Genomic DNA, 18453 nt, shown 5'->3' with positions numbered 1-18453 from the left:
GCAGCGCCACACAGAACCCGGGAAGGAGAAAGGTGGTGGGGGTTATTTTAAAGGAGCGTTAAGTGATAATAGTCCCGAGAAATTAATTTACATTAACCGAATTGCCACGAGGCCGCCCCCAAAAATAAGAAGTCCTTCTGTTTGCGCGAAGCTGTAGATGTTTGTGGGAAAGATAGGACGACGACAATTCCTGTAAATATTTCCATTACTCTATAATTTTAATCCCTGTCTAATTTATTCACATCCCCCTATGGATATCTCAGGTTATTTATTCTCAATACATCTGTGTATTTCCAGGCATCCTTTCAAGGCCGATGCATAGTAATTGACCCGAATACTCCTGCCTGCTCCTCCCTGACATGAGAATGCACTTTAAAAAGCGAACTTTATTACCGTTTTCGATGTGGGCATGAAAAATCCCTCTTTGTATTAGTATTATCTTGAGCCTGCACTTTACTCTAGAATTACGCAGAAGACTAGTAATTATTATTGAATATTTCTCTCCGTGTAGTCAAGTAAAATTAGTGATCATTCAATGATCAGTGTGATGTATTCTAATTGAATAAAATTTTTTCCAAGCAACATATTTGATCGTTCGTCGCAAATCGAATAAAATTCTGCATCAAATTCTTTTGTAGCTTTATTGCGTCACATTAATCAATGTAAGACAATTACCAGTGCACATTTACAAAGAAATAAAAAAATAACAATGCAATTATCGTTGTTGTTGAGCTATAGATATGACAGATGAAATAGTCAATAGTCAATAACGAAAATTTTTTCATGCCGTGTTGTAACTCGTGGGGCATGGCATCTCTCGGGCACCAGGATTCTCCCAATTCTCAAGTTTCTTCATTTGTTCGGAAGTACACTTGGTGTTGGGATCACGTACAGCACATTTGGCATAACATATTGGAACACAAAAACCTCTCGTTTCGCCGGGTATGCCATCCCTTACGAAACCCGGACAGCAATCGCAATTTAATTTGTAGAACCACGTCTAGAATCAAATATCACAGATAGGGAAATAGGGAGAAGTGAGTGATGTATTTAATAAGATCAATTATCGATGTCTCTACTCACCCAGCCCGTCCTCTCCCTCGGATTAGAACAGTAGGGATCATTGCCGAAGTTCCAATTCGTTCTTGCGTAACCAGCGCACGCTGCGTCAATAAATAATTTCTGAGTAATTTTAAATTATTTAGTAACACTATGGTGGGTAACTTGATTGCGAACTAATGTGTCAAGGAATCCGTAACGCCATAAGGTGAAGAAAAATTTATGACCTGCTGTACTCAATGTCACGATCGAAAGGTACCGGGTTCAAATCCCAGTCAGGACAAGCCATTTTTAACTTTTTTTTTATTAATTCGTATCGAGTTTTATCAGGATTTCCCTCTTACCTAGTAATCAATGTGTAATAGTAATTGAAGGGTCGCGAGTTTAAATCCCGAGTGGATAATTATTTAAGAGACATTTCTTCCATTTTTTTTCGCAAATTGATAATAAAAATCACAATAGTTTTCCTGCAGACTTTATAAATTCTAACCAACAACATCCTGTGACGTCATAACATGTGGAACGTCAACTCAATTGACAGTGATGCTGACATTTCACAATGAATTTGAAGCCTTAAGTTGTTATTGACGTTTCACTATTCGCTATTCACCACGGGAGGTCTTTTTTTCTTCTTCAAGTCAATCACATCTTCAACAATCACTTAATCCAATTGACGGCCATGATGTACATTTTTGAAGTTGGCATGCAACTCTCGATGAATTTTCAAAAACTTTCTAATAGTGCACTTACCCTGACCGGATGGAATAATCACGGAGACAATGAACGAGAAAGCAGCGATGAAGATTAGACGAGTCATTGTCGAAGAATGATCTCGACACCGGGTGATTTGCTTATTTAAGGAGGTTGGTGAACGCTTTTGCGGGGTGAGCGGTCAGGGGTAACTCTCTATGGTACAGCCTAGACATCTGAGTTCATTGCCCACTGTTCAGAGCAAACAAATTCGGAATTGTTCTTTCATGTGTGATGCGAATACGTAATCGTAAATTGCCACAGTCGATTCATTATGCATTCAAAAATTATGGGCTTCGGGCCCCAAGATAAACCAAAACTTCATTGCTTGCTTATCTTTTTTCGGTAATATTTAACGTGAGATCAATGCGCCGACAAAGAGGGAAAGGTTCTATTAAAATTATCCTGCTGTTCCATAAAAGTGTATCATAAGTCATTAGCATCCCATTTCTATCTCAAACTATTACAAATTAATATATGATGATCAATTTGTGTTCGAAGGTGGAAAATTTTAATTTTGGCTTTACCCTTCCAGTTCAATAATTTTTAGACAGATAATGACAACTCCAAAACGCTGGGTAAATTTCACACTACCAGAAATTTTTATCTCCGTCTGATAAACATTTCTCTACCCTTAAATGAAATTTAATTATCATATCTTAATTTGTACAACAGAAGATAAATATTCGATAATTTATCTCCGTGTACTGACCTGAATGCATTAAAAAATAATTGACTGGGAAATATTTCCCTTTCCTCAAGTAGCAGAGGCGTGTTGATGATGATGTGCTTTACCTATTGTTATCATTTGGAATAATTATCTTTTTCCACTGTATATAAGTGCAGATGAGTGGATGTTATCCTTCAGTAGAATTTAGTGATTACGTTGAACACACAACATGCCACGGTTCGGCTTCATTTTCCTCATTGCAGTGGTGATGGCCTGCGTGATGGGTAAAATATTTATTTTATGTCTCCTCTTTATAGTCAATAGACTCATATTCTTGTTCTGTCATTCAGGTGTCAATTGTCAAGATCGGGAACGAGAATGTGGCCCGAATGAAACGTGGAATTCATGTGGCAGTGGCTGCGGTGAAGCCACCTGCCAGAATCCCCGTCCGACGAAAGGAGTTTACTGCCCAGCAGTATGAAATATTACATTAATCATTGTATTTTGGAAAAACATTTAAACTGCACTATTTTATTTACAGGTATGCGTCTCCGATTGCTTCTGCAATCGTGGGTGGATCAGAAGCAGAACTGGGGGTCCCTGCGTTCGTCGCTGTTGATTGGAAATATTTTTCCCTGTTCAGTATTGTAAGGGCTAAGGTAATCCACATACCATTAATTATTTATGTCTTCATTACTTCCACTTCAAATAATTATTTTCCTACATTTCAGATATTTTAGTAAGCGCAGAACTCATCGCTGCTGTTTAAATGATTTATCAATAATTGATATCTCGGCGGTCCGCACGTACTTCTATCCGTCGATCTATTGATCCGGTTGCACTACTTGGATATTTTCAAACTAATAAAATCAAGATATTTTCATTAATTATGTCTATAAAAATCCTGAGTCCTAATTGTACTTCCCGGAAAATAAAAACTGAACAGATAAACGATTTCATTGTCATGCGATTACTTTGACTCACACAGTATACAATAGATTTATTCGATTTAATGGAATAAATTTAAAAGCAGGAAAAAATTTTAATTCTCCAAGAGAAATTCCCAGAGACCGTCTTAGGGGAATTATCGGCAAATAATTTTTCCTCTTGGCAGATTGTAACACAAATATAGTCGGTACGATAACAAATGTGTTTTCAATTATTCATTGTGCCCTCTTATCGCTCAGAATAATTATCCTGCTCTTCTCTGGATATAAGTTCAGCAACAACACTCTCGTGATTCAGTCCAATATTGTGATCACATTGAGCATAACATGTTACGTGTGGGGTTTCTCGTTCTCATTGCTGTTGCATCCATCTACCTGACTGGTATGATATTGATAATTTCACATGTGGAGACAGAAAAAATTTGAAGAACGAATTAAGACTATATTAGACCGTTTCGAGTCCTGCGTCCTCTTATTTCCATCGGCTAATCCTTATGTCTATACTCACAATCTTAAATTAAATTGATTGCATAATAATTAATGAGCAGAATGACGCGGTTTATCATTGATTGCATTCAGAGGGAGTGGATTGCAACCAAATAAAAGGGGTTGTGATCCGCACGATCACGTAAGAAAAAATAACTCCAGAAGTCATCGGGAATTTTAGCATTCGAACGATAATGACGTAATAAAAATTCAGGGGTAGTATTAGTCCACCCCCTGAACATTGTAATTTCAAATTGTAACTTCCAATTAAACGTTTACAGATGTAAATTGTCAGCAATGTGGCGAAAATGAAATATGGGTTGACTGCGGAAGTGGATGTGGTGAAGACACCTGCCAAACTCCTCCTGCACAACCAGATCGAGTCTGTCCAGCAGTACGAAATTATCTGTTGATTAAATTTTGATATGTTGTTTTTAATCTTAAAGATTTAATCGATACTGTACTGCTTCAGGTATGTCGTCCCGGTTGTTATTGCGATGGTGGTTGGATTAGGCGTGAGCGGGGTGGACCCTGCGTTCGACGTTGCTGACTTCCAACATTTCGTCATGATTATCTCCGTTTTCCTTGAAGTCCTCGACCTAATGGGGTGCAGTTGAATAAAAATTAAGACGATCCTTGATAAGACAGATATGGAAGAAGGAGAAATTTGTAAAAGACACTTTTATAAAAAAATATGTAACATAATAAAGTATATACTTAGAATTATATAGCGTGAATTAATTTTATTTCCTCTAAGAAAATTTAGAAATTATTGTGCGAATAATGGACTTGAGTTGTCTGCGTACTGCGACCGCCCCACGACGCAAAATCTTTTTGTCTACATTAGTATCAACAAATATTCTTTATGCATTAACTTTTTTAAACGAAATATAAAATCGTTTCAACAAAATCTCCATCACATGTTTAATCAATATTTTCAAAAACGACGAATTCAATGAAAGTCTAAAGGAAATCTCACTAAAAATCCTATAAAAGCGAGGTAATCCAATAGAGCGGATTTCACAAAGATAATCGATTATGTCATAGTCATAATCAATCATTTGACAATCAATATTTGATTAGTGGAAACCGACATCAACGCCCTGGTAGTGCTCGTTCAATAAAAAGCCAGAATAACTTTTTGACGAACAACCAATGTTTTTGTTTCCAAATTTTCTCGTCTGTCAGTACAAAAAAATATGGATTTGATTTTACATAATTTTTGTAAAATGAATTGATCATCATTTCCTCCACTTTCTCCCATCCAACATCCAATATTATTATGGTAATCATTTTTTTATTGACAATTGTTACCCATCCACCTGTCATCATAAAACCAAGATAAGTTGCACATCGGCTTTCCTCTTGATACCTTAACAACAAGGCAGCGATGTTTTTCTGAAATGAATTATTATTTTATCCCGACAGGCGTTAAATCATTAGGGAATCCCGTAAGCAGACGTAATCCTTCGGTATTTCCGACTATAAATGGACGCGATCTTTGGTCTACGGGCATTAGGATGAGATCATTATACCCAGAACGTAAAATGTTGCACATCAAAATTTTTTTCCTCATCGGTCTGGCGATGCTCTTCGTCTCCGGTGAGTGACTCACGTCCTAGACATCAACACTCGAGGAAGAGACCGTGTCAGTCGATGGATAATTGACATGGTTCTCAAATATTGACTGAGCCATTTAGGTTTTGTGTTTTTCTCGTAGGAACAAATGCTCAACCAAGATGTGGGACCAACGAGGTTCTGGACGAGTGTCCCGATAGGTGTCCACCGGATCCTACAAGACCCCCACGAGCCTGTATCCAGGTATGACTACAACTATTTTTTTTAATACTCGAGGAAGAGTACATGATATGTGCGGTCATTAAACTCACGTAATCAGTTTATGTGGGAAGACCTTCAGAAGACAATTTTTTAGTTTTCCTAAAGCCATTTGTTTGTTTGAAGATCTTCTAACATTTCTGAAAAATACTCCAGAGACAAATATTTTTACCGAGGCCTTACAATGGCTTCATTGTTTTAATTCCCATTAAATCGTTTTAGGTTTGCATACCTGCTTGTGTCTGCAGACCCGGTTACGTGAGGATTGTCAATCGCTCTGGCGAGAGCGCATGTCAACCAGCACGCCCTAAATAGGGAGCTATATCCTCCGATAATTAAATACAATATGTATATGTATCTGTTGAGGATCTGCTGGGCTGGACCTCGCCCTTAAATAACTACATCATGCCGTTTTCCCCGGGCGGTTGTTGATCCCGAACGAGCCTATCGCACCTGTGGCAAAGGATTTCCCAACTACCCCAAGCTACCGAATAAATTTTATCTCTTGAAAAATAAAAGTAAAGCCCCCCAGAAACAGTGTCAATGATTCTGATTCATCATGTCTTCGGTCGAGTAATTGATTTCGGTTGTTTAGCCCCCCGAATAAATAAATAAAGTGTAGGTTCAGGGAAAAGGTGACTCGTTAATGCAATTGCAATATTGTTGCACGACGTACGAATCTCTCAATGAGGCAATGTGACATTCGCCCCTCAACATCGCAATAATTTGATCACGAGATAAAAATGATCATGTTTGCCGGGGTCATATGACTCTCTAATGCGTATCACGGGACAGGTCAGTGACGCCCTGCAATTTTTTCATGCCATCAGATCAGTCCACGCACTTCACATGACTATATCCCGGTCTTAGAGCGATACAATTCGAAGGTGAAGAGTCTATTGTGTTTTATTTGTTATTTCATGTAAGTATATATCCTTAATCACACGGGGTTTTCTAGCAGCTTAACAATTTTTATCTTATTAAGACATTTATTGTCTATTGAATTCTACGGTTTTATTCTATTCTCTCGATTTCATTGCGAGTTCATCCCCTGCCTGCTTCTTATCTTAATAATACTATCAGTGCTCCGAAATTATTATGAGAAAAAAACAACAGTTTTATCATTTTTCATTTCGTTCTGTCTCTTTTTGGCTCTCCTCATCAATTAAAAAAGGAGGCAGAGCATTGGAAAAATGCAGGACCCATTAATCAATATAATTTCTTCGCTTCAATTACTCGAGAATTATATTTTGTTTAAGACGATCAATAGGAATGCCCCAAATGCTTGGAAATTATTGCATCTGAGGAAACACCTGAGCATGAAAAATCGAAAATCAATGCATATATTCAATCAGGTCTATTTTTACTCCCATTAATTTTGCACTCAATTAAAAATGGGTGTCTCACAATTAGTCATCACAGTTTCATGGGGTTATAGTGTATAAGCGATGACATCCTGTGTGGCACCCCATATAATCTATATATAAAGTGAATGACTGGCCTGCAAACACCGTTACACTGAATTTTTCATTTAAGGGACTAGTGGATACACTCGAAGCTGATTGAGAATCCAATATGTCGTACATACGTTTGTTCCTGTTTCTTACTTTGGCGATGGTCTCCATCATCGGTGAGATAGTCATTCTGCAAAATTTGAAATCATCCCACCCGTTTCATTCACTCCATTTGTATTGTCCGATTTTTTAAATTCCGGAAGGAAATGATTACACATCGGAATTTTTTATGTAGAGATTAACGCTCTGTGCGGCCGCAATGAGAGATTTCAAAAGTGCGGCAGTGCCTGCCCACCCAGCTGTGCAAATCCTGATCCAGGCCCCTGCGCTCAAGTATGAACAAGTATTTAATATTAAAACAAGTGGGCAATTGCTTTCGTTAGACCTTAGCCGGTGGACACTTTTACCAATGAATTAGCAATTGATTTTTTAAAACGTCATAAACATCTGTTTTAAATCCAATTCGATCCTTCATTAAATTATTAAAATTATATTATTATAGTAATGTCGGCTGTTAGTTATTGAATAATTATTTTTAATTGGGGAGTACACAAACTATTTCATGGATGAAATGGGAATAATAATTAATGGGAACAATAATATTTACAGATTTGCAAACGCGGTTGCTTCTGCAGGTCTGGATTTATGAGGAACTCGAAGGGACAGTGTACAAATACATGTCCGTGATTGAAAAAAATCGACATCGGCTTTTTTATGATGATTACATTCCAACAAGTTGATAGATATTTTAACCTACGATTTTATACTTTCGTATTTATCCTGCTTAACCCATTGAACGACCGTTTTTTCCATGTTTCGTTACCTTGTAATAGTGTGCATGAGCTCTCGGCCCTCTCTTATGACGTACTATTCCCAAGACAGCCCTCCACTTCCTTCGACGGAATTTCATTTGATAATAAACATATTATTGAAATTCAAACTTCATAAAACTTCAGTTCAGTTCAATTCGAATATTTGAATTCTTATTGCCTCATGATGGTGTAATAAGCTGTGACCGAAATTTTGAGGCCAAAAATTCTTGGAATAAACACCTTGAAAACGGTTTTGAAAGACATAAAACTCGGTAAATCATGTAAACAGACCAGGGAAAATACTCCACGTCTCAAAAATGGCTAAAACCATTCAACTTGAAGATTTTCCTTGATCTACCTTTTATATAATCATAATAATGAACAACTAATTCCGGAAGGCGATCGTGTTTGTATACCAAATAGTTATTAGTGCCATAAATAGGCAGTAATTAAAAAAAGTCCGACAATATCTCTGGATCTACTCATTCCACTCTCAAAAAAATTCCATTTTTCCAGGTACTCTTTGCAAGGTACTACCAAATCGTTCTAGATCATATCTTCACATTAAAGATTTAATTCTCCCAATTACTAAATCACGTGAAAAATAAGGTAGTTCTTCATGTTTGCTTTGATATAAATAAATTTTTGTCGTTTAGAGGGTCTCATTCTTATCTTTCTACAGATGTATTCTATTTGTCCTCCATGACCCTTTTTCGTGGTTTCATTTTTTATGAGACTTGTCTTGAGTATATAAATCCTCATAGTCGCTACGTTATGCCTCGGAGTTTGTACACATAGTTGCAGTGAAAACATTCAACTGAAATTTGGGAGCTGTGATCTTTTCTTTTTTAATCACCATTTTCGTAATTGGAAAGATTTTTTTTTACCACGATGGACAAAACCATTGTCTTGTCCATCTTTTTAGTTCATTTAGTTCACTTCACATCAGCCCTGGCTATCAATGTATCCGATAGTGAATGGTTTGGAAATGATGATCAGACATTAAGCAGATACGAGCAGATGATTAATGCGTGTTTGATGTGTTCCAAAGAGGAAGAGACAGAAGCAGGTCAGTAATTAGCGAATGACACCCTACACATTTTACGCATTTTATGACCTACAATTTTTGCTTCTTATTAAAATATTAAAATATCAATTTTTCGATAATAATATTTAATACAATTAACGTTAAAATCCCCACCGCTCGTCAGTTTCTCGTAGATTTTAATTACGCGGTACAAATGTCCACCAATCAGGAAGAAACATCACAGAATTTCGATAATTTTCGATGCGATTCGAGTCCCCAAAGGGCACATCCCTTCTGGGGTATAAATATTAATTAGTTTATAGTTTTGCCCCCTCCCCCCTATCTCATTAATTATCATATGATTATTATATTGCTCTGCAGCAAATAACGCGGCCACGGGCTCCCTTCCTGCGACGAATTTCCTCGACGCGTCCGAGGATATCGAAAAATCCGATGTATTCCAAATGATCCAGCGAATGCCAAAAGGTGCAGCTGTCCATGTTCATCACAAGTTCATGGTTCATGGGGACTGGCTCTACAATGCATCGTTCGAAGATAATCTATACATTTGCGATAATAATGGTGAATTCGTACTAAAATTTTTGAAACAACCAACCCGCGATTGCAACTGGAAGTCTATGAATAAAATGAGGGAAAATCCGGTGGTAGCTCGAGCCCTGAACAATCGCATCTGGAGGAAGATGACAATGCTCGTGAAAAATCCCAACAGGGCGTACCCAAATCCTCATGCTGCCTGGACTAAATTGAAGGATATTTCCAATTTCATTGATCCCTTGCTCACCTACAAACCGGTGGCCGAGGCTCATTTCTATTATGGACTTCAAGAATTATATGATGATAAAGTTATCTACCTTGAGTTGAGATCGCCAATTCCAAAGCTCTATGATCTCAATGGCAAAACTTATAACAAACTTGAGGTTTTGGGTATCTTGGAAAACGTTACAGAGAGGTAAAATAAATTTAAAATTTCGAGTGAGGAAGTTCTTGAGAGCTTATTGACTTTCATATTTTTCATCAATTCTCAAGAATTTTCTATGGTCGAAGTAAGATAATTCAATCATGACTGTTTCCAGATTCAAGGAAGACCATCCTGGCTTTATCGGTGCAAAAATAATTTACACAAGAAGTAACGAGAAGACCAAAGCAGAGGTCCGCAAGTTCTTGGACGAAGCTGTGCAGTTGAAGAAGGCCTACCCCAATTTCATCGCAGGATTGGACTTTACGGGTCAAGACGAGAAAACACCACATTTGAACCCATACCTCGACGATTTGAAAAAGGTTAGACAACAAATGAGGGTGTTTTTCGACGCTCGGAAGGCCAAAGCGTCCGATCCCGCTGGTGACAAGAATTTGCTGCAAGCTTTATCGCTCAACGCAACAAGAATAGGTCATGGCTATCCGATTATAAACGATCCAAAGATGTTGGAATACGTGAAAAACCAAAAAAGCGCTGTGGAAATTTGTCCGATTTCCAATCAAATGCTGAAGTATGTTAATGACATTCGTAAGCATCCAGCAGCACAGCTACTGGACAAGGGGATCCCAATGGTCATTTGCAACGATGATCCAAGTGTTTGGGGGGCCAAAGCTCTCAGCTATGATTTCTACGAGGCATTCATGGGCTTTATGTCCAAGGACGCTGATCTTCGGGCATTAAAACAGCTCGCGAAAAACTCTATCATCTACAGTTCGCTCTCTCCGGAAGAAAAAGCTCAAGCGTTAGCCGCGTGGCAGAAGAAATGGATTGAATTCATTAAAGAATATGTCGAGGAAGAAGCTAAGAAGAAAAAATAGATAACGAGAGGACATTATACATCACGAAATTCATTACTAAAAAATTCACAAATTCATTAAGGGTAAAAAATTTGCATCAAGATGGGGGTAATGATTCATAACAATAAATGGAGTCCCAAATTGACTTTTGTATTTTTATTATTTTCTCATCGTATACCCTTTCGGGTTTTACAACTTGTTCCCATCCTACTCTACAACCCCTTGTACCCGGTTCGTTTTGTACCCGGTATCCTTTACTCCCTTGTGAGTAAAATTGCATTTTCTGAATGGTGATGATGAATATGTCGTCTCCTACTGTTGTGACATCTGGTTCGCCGTAAATTAACAATTTGAAATGACGTATTACTGTGTAAACTTCAGTGGATATTCTTCAGCAGATAAAGCAAATAGAGTGAACAAAAGGCTGGGTGAAGTTTTCAGAGGTGTGTTAATATTTTTTCGCAAATGAATTGTTATGTTACGGGTCCAGACATTGCGACAATAGAAGAACGTGGCATCATTTACAGTCATTATAAAAGGGGCCGCGGCCGCCAGTCAATGCCATCAGTGCAGATCGTTCACAAAATTAAAAAATTAATATGCGAGGTTTCAGTTTGTTCTTCATCTTCGCTTTAGCGATCGTCTCTATCAGCGGTTAGTTATTCAACATTTACTATAACGGCTTTGAAGAAGCCAGCGCACACACAGTGCGGACAGTGGCAGCGCGTTTAACTCAATAAATAATTGTCTTAATTTTTTCGAGCTTTCAAACGAGGAAACAACTATTTATTTACACTAAATAAATTTCGTCTGAATTGTCTTCTCCGCAGAGATAAGCGCTCAACGCTGTCGTCGCAATGAAGTTTGGAATACCTGTGGCACCGCCTGTCCACCAACTTGCAGAAATCCTCGCCCACAAATCTGCACTAGGGTAGGAACATTTTTCCTGAAAAATATTGAAGTATTGAAGTCTAGTTAGAAGGACTTTAATTAATGAGCCTTTCTATGATTTCAGCAATGCGTAGTGGGCTGCTTCTGCCGGCGTGGGTGGTTCAGGAATAACCGTGGTGTATGTGTTAGGAGATGCTAGAAAATGACACAGAAGAATCGAATTTCCTCCAAAACGTTTCAAATCTTCCCATAATGACTAAGCAGGTCATTGAACTGGACGAAATTCTCGGTCATTAAAGAGAATTATTGTAATTAGTTGAAAATGTAATAAGCAGCATTCACTCTATCATTTTTTCCCTAGGGAATATGGCAATTAAATGTTCAACTTATTCCAATAAATTCTGTGCGAGGATCAAATAAACGATTTAAAGACGATTAAATTTCGACCTTTCCTCATCATCATTAAAACATGAATTATCGAATTTCCGCATTTCGATAGCTCAAATAAGGCTCATTGAGGCTGATTCCCATCAAATTTCTTCAGGTCATTAGATTTAAACCAAATGAAAATTCGACGATAATCGAAATTTTCGACAAGTGTCCCATTTTGCGTAGATATCTCATTAATTGAGTTTCATGACCGATTTGACTTTCCAGACAATTTAATTTCATGCCTTCGGGGTCCCATTGTGGATATAGTTGTGTCCACATATTTTCTCAAGAATAAGTTATTCGCGGTATTGGCATCTATTAAAAGATTATCGTATATATAGAGGATAATCTACGCCGGGTGTAGTATAATCAATGACAGTTTTGTACAGCGCATTCAGTGTCGTCATTATTTTTTTTGTACTCTGAGGAATCATCATGTCACATATACTCTCGATCTTCATAATCTCAAGCCTTCTAATTTTCACTAACGGTAAGGACTAATTTTCGCAATAAATAATCTGCATCGTTTACATGGTGAAAAGACCTTATGGAAAGACTCAAATTTTGAAGGTACAAAACTATATCAATAATTGCAGAATTCCCCTCATCAATTTTTTTATTTTATTCCAGGTGAAAGAAACTGTTCGAAGAACGCGGTTTATGAGCATCGCAAAATATTCTGGATTCCCACGTGCGATGAACCCAACCCAGTATCGGCTTTTGTATGAAAAAATACTACTAACTTCTACAAATCGTTAATTTGTATACGCGATTGAATACTAATCAGTAAAAATACTTATTATTTTTCAGATAACCATAAATGGTTGTTTCTGTGAAAAAGGCTACATAAGACTGTACAGGACCAATGGAAGACTTGGGCCGTGCATTGAAAAATCGGCATGTCCTGTCAAAACATAAAGAAATTGAATAATTAATCACTTTGTAGTTATGATTTCTAATTCAATTGCGTTGAGGATTTATAATACATGGAAAGTCGATGAACTTTTCGAGTAAACGAGTAGAAACTTTATCAATAAACTCAGCTGCTCTTTACTCTTCACCAATGTACATTTTTTAATATAAAATTCAACTATAGAAACTACATCAACCGAACATGTTACTCCAAATGAAATCACTTATTTACACCATAAGCAGCTGATGCGTTATCATCCCTGATCATTCTCGGCCTGCTGCTCCTTCCTGAGGTAATTCTCCAGCTCCTTCTGCTGATTCAAAATGTACAGATTCTCTGCCTTTCTAGAGGCATTCGCCAATCGACGTTCAGTCTCTCTCATAACTCCCGAACGAAGTTGCTCACTAAAATCGTAATATTAAAAATTGGAGCACACTAACCTCAAAAATTTTGGCCATTGTGGATATTCACCGTTCTAGTGACTGCATACAGTGGACGAAATAAACTATTCCACCTGAGGCTGCAAAAGCACCGAATAGAAAGAGTCTTGATGTCCATGACATTTTGTTTTTTTTCTGTTTTATCACGATTTTTGAAGCACCCCCGAACTTATCATGTCGCCGCCATTGTTTTCATCACGTGGGCCTCGAGTCTCGACCTGCACGACTACATAATCGATTCTAATTCGAATCGATATGAACCGCCGCAGCCTTCAGCCAGCAATTAGCTGTGAACGTACAATGTAATTATTTTATTAGTCTTCATTATAGCAAAATACAAATTAACTGAATGTTTAAGACAACGAGTTTCTCGTTTATTAAACATGGGACGCAATGGTGAATGATTTTTGAGACTAACAAAGAGTTTTAAGCCATGAAATCTCAAAAAATTGAGAGACATGTCGCATTGTTTGGCACTCGGAACAGCTGTTCCAGACTCGTTTGAATGCAGCCAACTTAAGAGGTGTTGTTAACGTAATATCGCGCAACGTGATATCGAATTATTTTTTGTCCGCAAATAAATGGCGTGCCTATGAATTCAAAGGTAAACATTTTATTCCAAACATTCCGCTTAATGATAACAATTAGCATTTATGGACAGTCCACACTAGTATTATTAACCTAGATGAAGAATCAAGCATGCTATGTCAACATCTGAACTTCATCTTGAAGAGGGAAAATTCTACAATAATAGAGTAATTGACTACATTTCCTAGCGCATATAATTTATTGAGATGATCCATACTAACAGATTATTCTGGGCAAATGATATACCCCACGCGAAGAGGTTATTGCATCCTTCGGCAAGGCATTTTAGCTTGCGGCCTTGTCACCAGAAATTGTAATTCCCACGTTCGAGTTATAAAATGCATTCAATTTCTCGGTTGATTTCCAGAGAATCAATTCAGACGATCTGAAAATCAGTAAAAGACTCTGCTATCTACTTCGTCATGGGGCTGTAAGTGAGGGTCTCCACATAAATCCGGATGGTTTCGTTGTCCTAGACGAAGTCTTGCGAAAACTACCAGAGTGCACAATCGCCGATATCAGGCGAATCGTTTCCACGAACTCTAAACAACGGTTTACCATAATAGACGAAGAGGATAAAGGTCTACAGATAAAGGCGAACCAAGGTCACTCTTTGCAGTGTGTCAGCCAACTCTCTCTGAAACCTTTGATCAGTCCAAATTTCGAGATAATTCATAGTACATACCTCAGGAAGTGGAGTATTATCAAAACAAGAGGATTATCTCGTATGAAGAGAAACCATATTCACTTCTCCAAAGGCTTGAATTTTACCTGCGGCTTGAGGAGAAACGCCGAAGTATTCATCTTCATAAATTATTCCAAATCGGTCGAGAAGGGAATTCAATTTTTCGAATCTGAGAATGGAGTTATCCTCAGTCCAGGAGACGAGGACGGAGTGATAGAGCCCACGTATTTTTCAAAAGTTGTGACGAGTGATAACAAGTTATTAATGAATTTGGATTGACCTGCCAAAAATTATGATAAGACATAAATTATGGTGTGGCAATCCAACTAATCCATAATCATCATTATTGACTACAGTCCAAGACCATAAAAAAGCCGATTCACCTTGACAACAATCGACGCCAACGGAAATACTTTTGTCTCCGGAAAAAGAAAAGAGCAATTTTTGAAAGAAGAAACCACCAATCATTCTCACAATTGTCCTTTACCCATTAAGTAAGATACCAGTGACAAGAACTAAAAAATACCAACGAAATATCAACCAATTTCTTAACTAACCAAATCTCATCTGTACCCGGTCAAGATGTCGGATCGCTGTGAGATCTGTGGAATGAACTTCATCGACGAATACTCCTTCCAACGCCACATCCTTAGCAAGAAGCACATGAAAAAGCTGGAGATCAGAAACGTGAAGCTAGAGCGCCAACAGCACTCGATCTTTCTTGCCCCACTACCACCATTTGCCACCCATCAACTGTTGTTCAACTTCTTCTCCGAATTCGGTGCGATCCAACTATACGACTTCAATCCCCGATATCTGATGATAGAGTTCAAGGACAAAGCCACAGTGGAGTTCCTCCTAAGCCACCCGATCTACTTGAATCAGTGGAAATTGAATATCAGTCCAAAGGCGATTGAGCCATGGAGGCCCAAGGATTTCGGGCCGAGGCCGCAGAAAAAAAAAATCCTCGAGGCTGAGCCGGATATGGAAACACGTGAAGCACTGAGAAAATCACTGGCATCAGAAAACGCATTGGAAACTCAACTTCAAAAATTCCTATCTACCGTCCAACGAAACAAAGAGGAGATGGCGCAGATGGAATCGATAGTCTGCGCTTCTCTCGACAAAGCGATGAAGCGGTCCTTCCCGAAATGTGAAGTGATACCTTTCGGCTCCTCTGTGACTGGTCTAGCACTCGTGGGCAGTGATCTGGATGTGTTCCTCGACATCCGGGAGCCAATCTTCGAGGACGAGGAGTCACAGTCCACCAGGCCCTCTGGCTGGACGCCCAAAGCCGTCTTCAGAGAGGTAAAGAGCTGTCTCTACAGGCACAGAACAATCTTCTCGAAGATTGTCCCCATACCGCTGGCCAAGATCCCAGTCATCAAGTTCCATCATATTCACAGTATGATAGACTGCGACGTCTCCTTCAAGTACGGCTTGGGCGTTCATAACAGCCAGTTGATAAAATACTTATTGTCCTTGGACAGTAGACTTCAACCCTTGGTAATGATTATCAAATACTGGGCGAAGACAATGGATATCTCAGGCAGTCGAAAGATCAACAATTACTCCCTGGTCATGCTGATTATCTTCTACCTCCAACAGCCAAGTGTCAATCTGCTTCCTGCCATCAAGGAACTACAGAAGGTAGACGAGAGGATCTACTTCAAAAGTTGGCAGATCAATTTCAACAAGGATTATCCATCAACGTCCATGAACAATTCCAGTTCCATTCTCGAATTGCTGGAGGGCTTCTTCAAGTTCTACTCAGACTTTAACTTCTTGGGTACCATCATTCGTCCACTGGAGGGAAAAAGTTTTCTCAGGAAGGAATTCAAGAGGGAGATGGTACAGAGAGGAGCTAATGTTGAGAGTTTAAAGTTGACTAGGGATGCTTGCCTTCAGGATCCTATTCAGCTGGATCACAATATTATCTCGGGGTGGAAGTTCAAAGAGGTTTACTATTTGAAGTTCTCGTGTCTTCAGGCAATAGAGGTTTATCGTTCTCTCAGGGAGAGCCCACTGGAGATTCTCCCCAAGCTGTTTGATCCTGCACTCAGGGTGAAGTCGAAGCAAGCTAAACCCGTACAATTTTCAATTCTCGCTGGTAAGTTCGAGAGATTTGGGCTTTCTGAGGACTTTGAGCAGAGTCACGTGGATAATAAGCAGGAGTTCATTGAGACGAATTGGTTGCGCACGATTTATAAAGTGATGGAGTTGATTTTTGAGAGGATATTGAAATTTAAGGTTGAGATTATTTATGACAAGGTTGGAGTCAAGCAGATGAAAGTCGAGGAGGTAGATGATGTCCATAGTAAAGACCGAAATCATGGTGAGGGATCAAGAATCATGCTGAGGTGCTCGGGAAAGTATTTCTTGAATAGGGGGAGGAAGGGCAAGGGACAGTGTTTGGATCCCAGCGTTAGTCCTATTGAGAGGGAGGCCAGAATCTCGGAGAAGATTATGGAGGAGATGGTGGGCAAAGCTGTGGAGGAGCCGATAAAATTTGAATGCCTTCTGGAGAAGAAGAGTAACCCATTGGAGGCTATTATTCTTCTCACTGATCAGCAATGGAATAATCAGTCTTTTACGGAGATCGCTGGATTCATAAAGGCTAGAATGTGCATTTGGGTGCAAAAGGAGCTCATGCATATGACGCAGTTTAAGAAGAGTTTTAATGAAGCTTGAAGGGAACAGTTGTGGGAAAATTGATGGTGTAGATGGTAGGTTTTTAAGATAGTTGGTCATTTGGAGGGCATACGTAATACAATATTGAGAGAAAGGTATGGGAATTCTAGAAATTAATGGATTGGAAAAAAACATGTGGGAACGATTTTTTTAAAGGAGTTTGCAAGTTTTTAATGTTCTTTGCCTTGGTTCATCGTCAATCTACTAGTTTCTGTGATATTGAAAATGTTTCTAATTAGTTTATCCACATATCCGAGACTCATATTTGGGCTCCTTTTGGTGAGAAAGAATGAACCATTGAATACTTGGTATTGTAACTGATCCACAGTGAAATAATAAATAAAATCTTATATGGACGATTTTAAACGTTTCCACAGAATGGAAAGAAAAATAGTGAAAATATTGACGGGTTTGAATTTTTAAGACGTTTACGTTTACAAGTTAGTCATAAGAAAATATCCGATGAAATGCTTTTGTAATTTACACACAATATCAAGGTATTTTGTAAACAATTAATTTACATGATAAAATATCAGATCATTTTTTCCTAAACTTCTAATTTATAGAAGTGTACGGATTTCTTTCAAGGTCTGAATTGGGATATTGGTATTATTAACATGCAAAATTGGGTGTTGAAATGCAAGTGACTTCAAAATATATATATTTTAGTTTGCAGAATATATTCATTTTGGTTTGAAAAATAAAGAAAAATCGATATTGAATTAATGACTTGTTTTTTTGTTTTTTTAGTAAGTGTTTCAAATTTGTATGTAGTTACCCGACAGCTGATTGTTTACTCGCGAAATGAAATAATTCTATCGCTTTTACTGTCTTTCTCCTCGTTGCTACTGTCTTTAAAATATTTCGTTAGATTTTCATTTATTTTTAAATAAATAATGTAAGTAGTGACCTCTGTGT

At 38.2% G+C, this 18453-nt stretch overlaps 5 protein-coding genes and 1 long non-coding RNA gene across 6 annotated transcripts; 5 read left to right on the top strand and 1 right to left on the bottom strand.

The window, feature by feature from the left end:
• Positions 1–627: 627 nt before the first annotated feature.
• On the bottom strand, positions 628–2172 carry LOC135162876 (uncharacterized). The gene is made up of 3 exons (XM_064121791.1): positions 1810–2172; positions 1084–1163; positions 628–1000 (listed from the first exon to the last, which is right to left on the bottom strand). Exons 1-3 carry the CDS (start codon positions 1874–1876, stop codon positions 782–784), a joined length of 366 nt encoding a protein of 121 aa, XP_063977861.1. The 5' UTR covers positions 1877–2172; the 3' UTR covers positions 628–781.
• Positions 2173–2611: 439 nt separating this feature from the next.
• LOC135162877 (chymotrypsin-elastase inhibitor ixodidin-like) lies at positions 2612–4638 on the top strand. The gene is made up of 6 exons (XM_064121792.1): positions 2612–2763; positions 2830–2954; positions 3021–3138; positions 3211–3808; positions 4194–4306; positions 4385–4638. The coding sequence occupies exons 1-3, from the start codon at positions 2709–2711 to the stop codon at positions 3096–3098; spliced, it is 258 nt and encodes an 85-aa protein (XP_063977862.1). The 5' UTR covers positions 2612–2708; the 3' UTR covers positions 3099–3138; positions 3211–3808; positions 4194–4306; positions 4385–4638.
• A 3307-nt stretch (positions 4639–7945) lies between these two features.
• On the top strand, positions 7946–11499 carry LOC135162032 (adenosine deaminase 2-like). The gene is made up of 3 exons (XM_064120104.1): positions 7946–9143; positions 9483–10071; positions 10196–11499. The coding sequence occupies exons 1-3, from the start codon at positions 8966–8968 to the stop codon at positions 10914–10916; spliced, it is 1488 nt and encodes a 495-aa protein (XP_063976174.1). The 5' UTR covers positions 7946–8965; the 3' UTR covers positions 10917–11499.
• An 875-nt stretch (positions 11500–12374) lies between these two features.
• On the top strand, positions 12375–13266 carry LOC135162046 (uncharacterized). Its single transcript, XR_010298900.1, has 3 exons — positions 12375–12708; positions 12849–12940; positions 13029–13266. It is a non-coding gene; the product is annotated as an uncharacterized LOC135162046 (long non-coding RNA).
• A 318-nt stretch (positions 13267–13584) lies between these two features.
• Positions 13585–15123, top strand: LOC135162039 (tRNA 2'-phosphotransferase 1). Its single transcript, XM_064120123.1, has 2 exons — positions 13585–14175; positions 14527–15123. Exons 1-2 carry the CDS (start codon positions 14164–14166, stop codon positions 15121–15123), a joined length of 609 nt encoding a protein of 202 aa, XP_063976193.1. The 5' UTR covers positions 13585–14163.
• A 299-nt stretch (positions 15124–15422) lies between these two features.
• On the top strand, positions 15423–18261 carry LOC135162026 (speckle targeted PIP5K1A-regulated poly(A) polymerase-like). Its single transcript, XM_064120092.1, has one exon. It carries the CDS (start codon positions 15427–15429, stop codon positions 17533–17535), a length of 2109 nt encoding a protein of 702 aa, XP_063976162.1. The 5' UTR covers positions 15423–15426; the 3' UTR covers positions 17536–18261.
• Positions 18262–18453: the final 192 nt, after the last annotated feature.

The sequence above is a fragment of the Diachasmimorpha longicaudata genome, chromosome 5, assembly GCF_034640455.1.
Source record: "Diachasmimorpha longicaudata isolate KC_UGA_2023 chromosome 5, iyDiaLong2, whole genome shotgun sequence".
Lineage (NCBI taxonomy): Eukaryota > Metazoa > Arthropoda > Insecta > Hymenoptera > Braconidae > Diachasmimorpha > Diachasmimorpha longicaudata.
The sequence above is the reverse complement of the archived record's forward strand: the minus strand, read 5'-3'. Positions and strand labels throughout refer to the sequence as shown.